The sequence below is a fragment of the Marmota monax genome, unplaced genomic scaffold (assembly GCF_021218885.2).
Source record: "Marmota monax isolate L192 unplaced genomic scaffold, Marmota_monax_Labrador192_F-V1.1 WCK01_AAM20220418_F8-fsc00027, whole genome shotgun sequence".
Classification (NCBI taxonomy): Eukaryota; Metazoa; Chordata; class Mammalia; order Rodentia; family Sciuridae; genus Marmota; species Marmota monax.
Window position 1 is genome coordinate 6,899,061 of NW_026694617.1, and position 12,411 is coordinate 6,911,471.

A 12,411-nucleotide genomic window follows, 5' to 3' on the forward strand; every position below is an offset into this window, starting at 1 on the left:
TGTAATCTTAAAGGACAACCATCATATAGATTTTAGTCAGCTGGTTACTAAAATGACATTATGTGGTTTAATGCTTATTTACTCCACATTACAACTTCATGGAACAGGTACTAAGCACCTCTGTGCCAGCCACTATGTTAAGGCTGTTCAGGTCCTTAAGAACAAGATTCCATGTCCGTCCCACAGAGTGTCAAAGTGTCATAAATAGTTGGACATGGAGAAAATACAAAAAATGAAGGGATGCATTAGCTTTCTATTACAATAACAAACACTTGAGATGATCAACTTAAAAAGAAGAAAGGTTTATTGTGGTTCAGAGTTTCAGTCTGTAGCCAGCTGGCACTGTTGCTTCTGGACTTGTAACGAGACAGGAAACCATGGTTTGGGGCACATGGTAGAGTAAATGATGCTCACCTCAGAGTGGCTAGGAAGCAAAAAGAGAAAGAGGAATAGCCAACATCCTAATACTCCCTTCAAAGGCATAACCCCAAATGATTGGGAGATGCTGAAGTAGGCCCCACCTCTCAAAGGTTTCATCACCTCCCCAAAGTGTCATGAGCTAGGGACCAAGCCTTTAACATGGGCCTTTGGAAATGAGAGTAAGCTTTTACTTTATGGAGGAGTAGGAGTAGGGACAGAGGGAGAAAAATACTTTATGCTTTCTCCTGTTGGGTGGGATTGTATGAAGAGGAGACATGCTGCAGGACTAGTCACTGGGAATGAATTTCCAGGGGGGCAAAACTGGGTAGGGTGTGCTACCCCGGAATCTAGACGGATGAGTTTAAGCTCAAGTCCTATTAAGTCCAATAGAGAGACCCCTGCTGTGACAGACTTTAAAGTAGTGACTTAGGCTTCAGTTTTCCCTTCCACTCACATTTACAACCTATTTTTGGGTGACCACTGGCTCGGAAAACAAGTGAAGGGGTCCATTATTCCAGTGAAGGGCAGAAGAGATATTGAAGGTATATTAAGATATTAAGCAATCTTTGCCATGGTCTTTTAATGAGAACTTATAAGCAAGGAACCAGGACCAACGAGATTAAACAGAAGCCCCAGGTTCAAGGAGTAAGAGATAAAATCAAAGTCAAGGCAGGGAGCCAAGAGTTTGAGATTGGGCAGAGGGAGAGAAAGCAGAAAGAGTTTTGAAATGTGCAGAAAAGTGAGAACAACCTGGAGGTGCGGGTGTATTCAGGGCTTTGCAGGGTAGGCTTCCTTGAAAGGCAGGGGAGATGCACACTGTTAAGATGGGAAGTAAGGGCATTAGTGAGAAGGTACATGGAGGTTTGAGTGGCCAAAGATGAAACTGACTGGAATTGACTATGAAGGGCTGAGAACTGGTGTTCAGTGCTTTTCTGTAAGTACAGGGATGTGTTCCAGGCAGAATTGCCATGAGTGTCTTTTCTAAAAAGCCAAATGTTGCATGTAGGAGTCATGTTGGAAAGGAAGAGGATGATGAGAAAGGGACCAGTTATGAAAGAACCATAACAGCCCAATCATTTATTGATTCAATAAGCTATTAGTGCTTCTGGGCCAGAGACTGCTGGGAACAATATACACAAAGATGAAAGAAGTGTTTTTTTCAGAGGAGGTGGAAACAGAGAGAGGCACACAAACAATTACAATAAAGTAGAAGCCCTAAGTAAAGTGCAGAGAGGTGCCCTGGGAATACCTAACTCCTGGAGCCAAGACTTCAGCTGAGATGTTTTCCAGGCAGAAAAAAGTTCAGGTCAGGAGAAGAGGCTATTTGAGGCAATGGGAACAGCAAATGCAAAGCTAAGGAGAGGAGAGAAAGCACAGGATGTAACCATGGCTACTGGTCATACATGGTTAGAGCACAGAATGCACTGTGGAAGGTGACTGAGGCCAGCAGGAAGGGGCTGGCCCTTACCCTGTGGAAAGGCATGAAGTGGTTATGTTACATCACCATGTTCACCTGCTGGAAAGGTCCCTCTTGTGTCATTGTGAAGGAGTGAAACCTAGAGACTGGGATACCATGGTAGGAGCCTGAATGCATCTAGACAGCAGATGATGAAGGCTCTGCAGGGCAGGGTCTGTGAGTCAATGGAGGAGGCCATATATTCAAAGTTCATTTATAAAAATAAAATCTAGAGTTGTATCAATCATTCAAGTTCATTAAGTTAGGAAGATGGCATGCGTAAAAACAAACGCCAGGTGATGTTACTGGATGAAGAGAGGAAATTTAAGACATAGCCAACTGACTGGCTAAGGGGCCTATGCATTGGGGTCTGAGGACACAACCACATGGAACTGCCTGGTGAGAGCAAAAGTGAAAATGGTCATCAATAGTTTATCATATAATGTTCTAAATGGGACATCTTAAAGAGTAAAAGTGGGCACTAAGAAGTTCTACCGAGGCATAAACAGGACTGTAGTGGGTACACTGGCAAGTTCATTCCCTAGTTATCTAGGAGATGCCCTGTAAACTGTGAGCTTCCTGGAAAGGAGCTTCCTGGATGGACTCAGGAAATGCTTAGTAGGGCTAGAGAGAAGATTCTGGAATTCCTTGAGATTATATTCTGAGGATCAACAGGGAGGAAGAACAGAATGAGAGGAGAAAAAATGGTCTAAACTAGATCTTTTAAAGTTGTAAGTAGAAGACACCAGAAAGTCCATGTCTTAGCAAGGAAGGGAGAATGACTCTCGGTAGGTAGTTTATGTCCCCTCTAGGGTTCCTCTGGTCAATCACTGCGACCTAAAGGAAGCAACAATGCAATTACTCTTCACTGAATATTCTGGAATAAGTGTTTTGTTTTTTTAAAACCCTTCCCTTTGTTTACATACAGCCTAACATTTTCAAAAATAATTTGACTAAAAACAGGAAATAGTTATTTAGAATAAGAAAATTTTCTATTTATCCTGATTAACATCTAGATCCTGTGACTTGGTACTTTGAAGATACATTATCTTTCTTTTATTTAAACAAGTTACACAATTTTGTGTGACAAGGAAAAACTGTAGTAAGTCCTATTGTTGTCTATGAAGACACAGAAATAAAGAATCCAAATGTGGGGGCTCCATGTAAATCCTGGCACATACTTACCTATCCAGGCCACCAGGAGAACTAGTGTGGCTGCAGTGGGGTGAGAGAGTGTCAGATTCCTATAGAGCTAAAAGCTAATAATGCATGTCAGAATGCAATCCTAATACAATGTAGCAATGATTTTAGGATGGCAACAAAAGGGCTACCAGAGGACAGTGGGCCTGCCCAGAAATGACCTCTAGGATGCTGAAAATAAGTGTCTAGAAGACAGGTAAAAGTCAGATGTCAGGTATGCATTTGGGAGTAGCTATCACTGCTACAGTTAAAGCTGAAAATCTGAATAAACTCTTTAAAGAATAGGAGGAGGTAGCTGAGAATGGAGCTTAGGAGTGATGTCAAGGGAGAAGTGGGGAAAGGGCAATGTTCTGGAAGCCCAGGGAGAAAAGAATTTGCATTAAATAGTCAACATATTAAATATATTCAGAGAGACGGAACAGAAAAATGAGTAATAAGAAACCACAGGTTTTGGCAATTGATAAGCTAGAAATATAGCCTATTCCCATAATCAAAAACTCATGCCATCCCCTAAATTAAAAAAAAAAAAAAAAAAAACTGGGCATTTGAGTTTTATTCAGTGATGCTCAAATTCAGATAATCTCCTGAATTTGTTTCTGGTACAGGAACTGGACTTGCTGAAGATCTCATGGCAGAGCCGAGAGCTTCATGAAGAGTTCCTTTTTCTATTCACACAAAGTGATTGAAACAAAGAAAGGTTTATCCTTGGTTCAGCTTTCTCTCTGAAGTAGACATAGGCCAGCTTGAGAGAGGTGCTTGTACTACTAAAGACTGCATGGTGATTTGTATTAATTTCTTAACCATTAGAAAAGAGACCAACTACTAAAATGGAACAAGCACTTATGGGGGACTGTCTATGAACTGACCTTGGGAAATGTTTCACCATTTCCCAAGACTTAGTTTCCTCATTTACAACATGAGGGGGTTGGACTGGATCAGTTATGGTGCTTTGAGTTCTGAAATTCATATGGAAAGAAAGTTGCTTCTTGGATAATGATGCTACTACTACATATGAAGGCTGGACATGCATAGATTGCTGTAGAGAGAGAAAAAAATTGCTGTAGAGAGAGAAAAAAATTCCTGCTTTTTTATGCTCTGTGGTAAGAACAGACTCTCTCTACCAACACATTAATTCATAACTGTAATTTCTATTTTTCAGAAAACTAGCCTTAGTAACTTAGTTGTGACTAGATAGTCCTAAAGCGTTATCCCAATCAAAATAGAAAAATTCTTTTAAGACAAATGATGGAAAAATATCTTTGAATACTTTTGACTGGGAAAGAAGAATGCACAGTGAAAAAAGTAGTGGAACCAGGCAATCTGGCTTTATTCCCAACCTCTATCTATTAAACCCTCTAGGATTGAAATATCCTAATTATAAGATAAACAGATTAGACTGGAAGATTAAATGTCCATTCCAGGGCTACCAAAACCAAACCTATTATTTTAATAGCTTAGAAATATGGGAATATTTTCAATCATGTGCCTTTAAAAATCTCTTTCCTTGTAAAAAAAAATCATCTAACACTTCTTAAAGTAATAATACAAAAGAGTCATATTCTATGGGAGAAAGAGGTCATATAGTCCTTTACACAGTAGTAACAGAGCATCCACTGCTTGCCAGGGTCTTGGGAATCAATGTAGATACCATCTTTGATCATCAAAACCCCAGAGCTCATAATGAAGGAACTGAGCAATACTCTCCACCAAAAAAGGGTAACTCCTTGGGAAAAATTCTCTGCCTAGCAAGAGGGGCTCAGTAGTCCAATATTCCAAGTCAGAGATGCTCGAGTTTTCTTCTATTTTTACCTGCAGGTTGGATGCATGCACAACCTACTCCTTTCAGTAACATCTTGCAGTATAGAGGTTTTCTTTTAGGGATGTCAGTAGGTTTCAATGTACTCTTTCTATGTACTTCTTCACCACCAAATGACAGTCACAGTCTTAGATTAACTGTGCATTTTCAAATTTAAACTATTCATGTTTCCCATTTTTGCCTCCTAAAAATTTTATGTCAGATGCTGCTGCATTCCATTTAAATCTATGTATGTATATCAAATTCTCAGAATTCTTCTCCTTTTGTTAAAGGATACAGTATGTGTTGGGGGGACTACTGCCAAAAAGTAGTGAACCAAATCTTGCCTTTTTCTCACTTCTTAAAAACCAAAATCAAAATGAACGGCCTTTGCAGGAGATCCTAACAGGAAATTACCCAGTCAGGAGCTCCAAATACACATCTCTAGGTACTTCTATCTGGAATGAACAAAACACTTAGATTCAGCATATCTAAAGATACATTCTATTTTTCTGATTGGGGTGCTGGCTTTTCTTTGCTTTTTCCTGTAACGTCACTGTCTTTCCATCCAGCTTCCTTCCATTCCTATGTCTGTTCTGTGTTCCATCTCTGGACACTTCTTGTCTACAATGTCTCTCAATATTTTCCTGGTTCACATCATCTTCCACCATTTAGTCTCTCTCTCTGCTTCCAATTTGTCCAGAATTCCAACTTCTAAATGTTATTGCTAAATTCATGAATTTAAACTGTGAAGCAGGTTATCTTTCCCCTTTTTCTAAAACTTTTCATTGACTTTACTTGCACTGGTAAATTGAGAACAAACTCCTTAACATCATTGAAGGCCTCATGCCTACAATGAAACTCCCAGTCTGATTTTATTTCTCGCTACTCTTCCTTAACTCACTTGAAGCTTTTTTCTACCTCCTTATCTCCATGTCTCCATTTTTACTTCTCCCTCCACCTGAACTACTCTGCTTTCTCAATGGTGAGTGGTACATTTAACCCATTCAGCAAATCCCCCAATAATTTCCATCTCCTCCAGAATGAGCCATCCCTAAGTCTAACATTGCTACAACTATTCTTTGAAGTATGTATGATCTTCTATTTTTCACAATTGTTGAATTTTTATACTATTTCAATAGCATGCCTATTATCCTTGTGTTAATTTTGTGTTTCTTTTATTATATACTTGTCTTATAACCTGCACACTTGCCACTAGACTAGGAGCAGAAATAAGCACAGCAAACATTATTATGCACACTGACAAGCATTCAGGAGCTTTCTAATGGCTTATTATTATTATTGCTAAAGTGATTTAGAAAAAGCATGATTTAAATAGAAAAAGCATACTTTTTAAAAAAATAATCAGTACTTTTTATACTCTGAGTGAAATCTAGAGCTCTCTCTTAGATATCAGTCAGACAGCATAGGTAGTGCAAAAATTTGACAACTGAGGAAACTGGGCAAGATCAAAAACCCTGCAGTACAGGTGAGAACCCTGACCCCACTTCTAACTAGTTGCACAGCCTTGGAAACAAACAACCCAATGGACTAAGATAATATCAATCTTTTTCTCCTATTGTAGATGACATAAAATGTTCAAAATTACTCTCACATTCTTATTAATAGCTTTTGAATACAATAATTTTTTAAATTTCATGAAAGTCTCTTATACATTTAAATTTTATAAAAAGTCTTATACCCTTGGTGATACATATCGGCTGGGTAGGCAAAAATTGTCAATTTGTACCAGTAGCTCACCATCAACTGTGGTGGTATCATTTGGGTCTTCAATTATTTGACTTAAATACACTCAATCCATAGCAGACAATATTGCCACTTATCAAATTACGAATGCAATGAGGCCAGCTGCTTCAGGACACACCTTAAAACCTTTTGAAGCAGCAATATGGGCAGCAGTCCAGCCTTCTCTGTCAGCGTGGTTAATGAGGTCTGCAGGAACAGCAGGCTTCGACGTGCCTTCAAGACAGTCTTCTCCCCCATCCAAGGCAAGGAAGCCTGGCTCAGGCACCTCCTCACTCAAACAGTCTCCAGGAGCTGGTGCTCTATGGTACATGAGAAGCTTGAGGCTATCCACATTACCAGCATCCACAGCTGCATGAACTGGTGTCCAACCATCCTGAAAATAAATGACCAGGGAGGGGAAGGGGTCATAACAACATTAATGTTGAGAACAGTGTTATTTAAAGTCCATTCTTGGGCATGGACCACTGAGCTGGGGAAAACAGGCATTCCAATCCTACCACCGATGAGCTATGTTCTTTGCTTGTGCCAGCTGCTGTAATTCCCACTGCTATGACTCATGTTTGCTGTTTTCTAACTGTTTCCACCTAATAGTTAACCATCTGGAGTGAACAGGCAGTGCCCAGGTCTATAACTGAATATAATATATGATAACCCAGAAATCTCAATTTACTATTTTAAAAGAAAACAAACTTTAAAGAGAATTTTAAAAATATATTCAAGAATAATATTATTAGTAATATACTAAAAGAATGGTGTTATAAACCAGTTTTACTTAAAGGGCAGTGGCTCAACTCTAATCTTAAAAGTTTATGCAAACCATTCAAGAAGCAAATATTCTAAATAATAGGGGAAAACCTAGACATACAGGAAAAACAAAGTTGAATAATTTCATCGGATGTGGATGGACCTCTTCTGAGTGTTCCATGATTGCAGAAGGATACTTATGCATATGAACTTAAGAAATGTTCCAAAAATTACTGGGTCCATTTCTGAGAACTTGTGTCTATGGAGCCCCTATAAGCTCATTCAGCTGGTTGGTAGAGCAGTCATGGTACTCTTTCCTAGAACACTTTCTCAGGTGGAATCCCCAGACCAGTAGCATCAATATCCCCTGAGAACTTTCTAAAAATATGGATCCTTAGTCTTTACCCTAGGATCAGAAATTCTGGGGAAAGTTGGGCCACCAACTTGTTCTAAGGTTATTAGGATGTACTGAAGTTGGACATGCACTATCTAGGGAAAAATCTTGAATCCATCTAGAGTATCTCATTTCTATATAGAAATTGGTCTGCCAACTACAAAGCACCCATTTTCATTGTTTTTTAAACTTCTTAATTAAAAAAAAAAAACGATTTTTATTTTGGCTTATTTTACTACCTTTATATTCTCCTTGACCTGACTTTGTCATGTAATATTTCATATTACTGTATTAAAGGTATTTCAGGGAGCTACAACTTTAAAAAATAGGGTAGAAGATAGAAAAACAGACAATAAATGGAAGCTATCTCAATTTAGGCTGTCAAACGGTCACTTATTGAAGCTGACCCTGGATGATGGGCCTTTCCTCTTTTTCTGGATCTCACACCAATAAAGCCCACTTGGCTAAGACAAGACCACAGCTGAGCAGTATCTAGAATACTGAACCCTTAGTCACCAGCCAGGTAAAGCAATTTCATGGCTCCTTCTTCACAGGATTGTGGGCACCAACACCTTGGTAGCAGTTTGACTTAGGTCCTAGAGTATAAGTGTTCTTTTTTTTTTTTTTTTTTTTTTTTTTTTTTTTTTTTAATTTTTTATTGTTGGCTGTTCAAAACATTACATAGTTCTTGATATATCATATTTCACAATTTGATTCAAGTGGGTTATGAGCTCCCATTTTTACCCCATATACAGATTGCAGAATCACATCAGTTACACATCCACGTTTTTACATATTGCCATACTAGTGTCTGTTGTGTTCTGCTGCCTTTCCTATCCTCTACTATCCCCCCTCCCCTCCCCTCCCCTCCCCTCCCCTCCCCTCCCCTCCCCTCTTCTCTCTCTGCTCCCTCTACTGACATTCGTTTGTCCCCCTTATATTATTTTTCCCCTTCCCCTCACTTCCTCTTGTATGTACTTTTGTATAACTCTGAGGGTCTCCTTCCATTTCCATGCATTTTCCCTTCTCTCTCCCTTTCCCTCCCACCTCTCATCCCTGTTTACTGTTAATCTTCTTCTCCTGCTCTTCGACCCTACTCTGTTCTTAGTTACTCTCCTTATATCAAAGAAGACATTTGGCATTTGTTTTTTAGGGATTGGCTAGCTTCACTTAGAATAATCTGCTCTAATGCCATCCATTTCCCTGTAAATTCTATGATTTTGTCATTTTTTAATGCAGAGTAATACTCCATTGTGTATAAATGCCACATTTTTTTTATCCATTCATCCATTGAAGGGCATCTAGGTTGGTTCCACAGTCTAGCTATTGTGAATTGTGCTGCTATGAACATAGATGTAGCAGTGTCCCTGTAGCATGCTCTTTTTAGGTCTTTAGGGAATAGACCGAGAAGGGGAATAGCTGGGTCAAATGGTGGCTCCATTCCCAGCTTTCCAAGAAATCTCCATACTGCTTTCCAAATTGGCTGCACCAATTTGCAGTCCCACCAGCAATGTACAAGTGTACCCTTTTCCCCACATCCTCGCCAGCACTTGTTGTTGTTTGACTTCATAATGGCTGCCAATCTAACTGGAGTGAGATGGTATCTTAGGGTGGTTTTGATTTGCATTTCTCTGACTGCTAGAGATGGTGAGCATTTTTTCATGTACTTGTTGATTGACTGTATGTCCTCCTCTGAGAAGTGTCTGTTCAGGTCCTTGGCCCATTTGTTGATTGGGTTGTTTGTTCTCTTATTGTCTAATTTTTTGAGTTCTTTGTATACTCTGGATATTAGGGCTCTATCTGAAGTGTGAGGAGTAAAGATTTGTTCCCAGGATGTAGGCTCTCTATTTACCTCTCTTATTGTATCTTTTGCTGAGAAAAAACTTTTTAGTTTGAGTAAGTCCCATTTGTTGATTCTAGTTATTAACTTTTGTGCTATGGGTGTCCTATTGAGGAATTTGGAGCCCGACCCCACAGTATGTAGATCGTAGCCAACTTTTTCTTCTATCAGACGGCGTGTCTCTGATTTGATATCAAGCTCCTTGATCCATTTTGAATTCACTTTTGTGCATGGCGAGAGAAAGGGATTCAGTTTCATTTTGTTGCATATGGATTTCCAGTTTTCCCAGCACCATTTGTTGAAGATGCTATCCTTCCTCCATTGCATGCTTTTAGCCCCTTTATCAAATATAAGGTAGTTGTAGTTTTGTGGATTGGTTTCTGTGTCCTCTATTCTGTACCATTGGTCCACCCGCCTGTTTTGGTACCAGTACCATGCTGTTTTTGTTACTATTGCTCTGTAGTATAGTTTGAAGTCTGGTATCGCTATACCGCCTGATTCACCCTTCCTACTTAGCATTGTTTTTGCTATTCTGGGTTTTTTGTTTTTCCATATGAATTTCATGATTGCTTTCTCTATTTCTACAAGAAATGCCGTTGGGATTTTGATTGGCATTGCATTAAACCTATAGAGAACTTTTGGTAATATCGCCATTTTGATGATGTTAGTTCTGCCTATCCATGAACAGGGTATATTTTTCCATCTTCTAAGATCTTCTTCTATTTCTCTCTTTAGGGTTCTGTAGTTTTCATTGTATAAGTCTTTCACCTCTTTTGTTAGGTTGATTCCCAAGTATTTTATTTTTTTGGAAGATATTGTGAATGGAGTGGTTGTCCTCATTTCCATTTCAGAGGATTTGTCACTGATATACAGGAATGCCTTTGATTTATGCGTGTTGATTTTATATCCTGCCACTTTGCTGAATTCATTTATTAGCTCTAATAGTTTCTTTGTAGACCCTTTTGGGTCTGCTAGGTATAGAATCATGTCATCTGCAAATAGTGATAATTTAAGTTCTTCTTTTCCTATTTTGATGCCTTTAATTTCTTTTGTCTGTCTAATTGCTCTGGCCAGTGTTTCGAGAACTATGTTGAACAGAAGTGGAGAGAGAGGGCATCCCTGTCTTGTTCCAGATTTTAGAGGGAATGCCTTCAATTTTTCTCCATTCAGAATGATGCTAGCCTGAGGCTTAGCATAGATTGCTTTTACAATATTGAGGTATGTTCCTGTTATCCCTAGTTTTTCTAGAGTTTTGAACATAAAGGGATGCTGTACTTTGTCAAATGCTTTTTCCGCATCTATCGAGATGATCATATGATTCTTATTTTTAAGTCTATTGATGTGGTGAATAACATTTATTGATTTCCGTATATTGAACCAGCCTTGCATCCCTGGGATGAATCCTACTTGATCATGGTGCACAATTTTTTTGATAAGTTTTTGTATCCGAGTGGCCAGAATTTTATTGAGGATTTTTGCATCTAGGTTCATTAGAGATATTGGTCTGTAGTTTTCTTTCTTTGAAGTGTCTTTGTCTGGTTTAGGTATCAGGGTGATGTTGGCCTCGTAGAATGAATTTGGAAGTTCTCCCTCTTTTTCTATTTCCCGAAGTAGCTTGAAAAGTATTGGTATTAGTTCTTCTTTAAAGGTTTTGTAAAACTCTGCTGTATACCCATCTGGTCCTGGGCTTTTCTTAGTTGGTAGTCTTTTGATGGTTTCTTCTATTTCCTCAATTGATATTGGTCTGTTTAGGTTGTCTATATCCTCCTGACTCAATCTGGGCAGATCATATGACTTAAGAAATTTATCTATGCCTTCACTATCTTCTAATTTATTGGAGTATAAGGATTCAAAATAGTTTTTGATTATCTTCTGTATTTCTGAAGTGTCTGTTGTGATATTGCCTCTTTCATCCCGTATGTTAGTAATTTGAGTTTTCTCTCTTCTTCTCTTCGCTAGCATGGCTAAGGGTCTGTCGATTTTGTTTATTTTTTCAAAGAACCAACTTTTAGTTTTGTCAATTTTTTCAATTGTTTCTTTTGTTTCGATTTCATTAATTTCAGCTCTGATTTTAATTATTTCTTGCCTTCTACTTCTTTTGCTGTTGCTTTGCTCTTCTTTTTCTAGGATTTTGAGATGAAGTATGAGATCATTTATTTCTTGGTTTTTTCTTTTTTTAAGGAATGAACTCCAAGCAATGAATTTTCCTCTTAGAACTGCTTTCAATGTGTCCCATAGATTCCGATATGTTGTGTCAGTGTTTTCATTAATCTCTAAGAATTTTTTAATTTCCTCCTTGATGTCTTCTATAACCCATTGATCATTCAGTAACCTATTGTTCATTCTCCAAGTGATGTATTCTTTTCCCTTCCTTCTTTTATCGTTGATTTTCAGTTCCATTCCATTATGATCAGATAGGATGCATGGTATTATCTCTACTCCTTTGTATTGTCTAAGAGTTTCCCTGTGACATAATATATGATCTATTTTTGAGAAGGATCCATGTGCTGCTGAGAAAAAAGTGTAACTGCTTGATGTTGGGTGGTATACTCTATATATGTCAATTAAGTCTAGGTTATTAATTGTGTTATTGAGTTCTATAGTTTCCTTATTCAACTTTTGTTTGGAAGATCTGTCCAGTGGTGATAGAGGTGTGTTGAAGTCTCCCATGATTATTGTATGGTGGTCTATTAGACTCTTGAACTTGAGTAGAGTTTGTTTGATGAACATAGCTGCACCATTGTTTGGGGCATATATATTTATGATTGTTATGTCTTGTTGGTGTATGGTTCCCT

At 38.5% G+C, this 12,411-nt stretch overlaps 1 protein-coding gene across 3 annotated transcripts in view; it reads right to left on the reverse strand.

Moving 5' to 3' along the window:
* The window catches only part of Cttnbp2 (cortactin binding protein 2), a 145,820-nt gene that overhangs the window by 52,963 nt on the left and 80,446 nt on the right, over window positions 1-12,411 (reverse strand). For all 3 annotated transcript variants that reach the window (XM_058572125.1, XM_046422433.2, XM_046422434.2), the window contains one exon: window positions 6,757-7,011. In XM_058572125.1, the coding sequence (XP_058428108.1) occupies window positions 6,757-7,011 (255 nt within the window). The remainder of the gene's footprint in view (window positions 1-6,756; window positions 7,012-12,411) is intronic.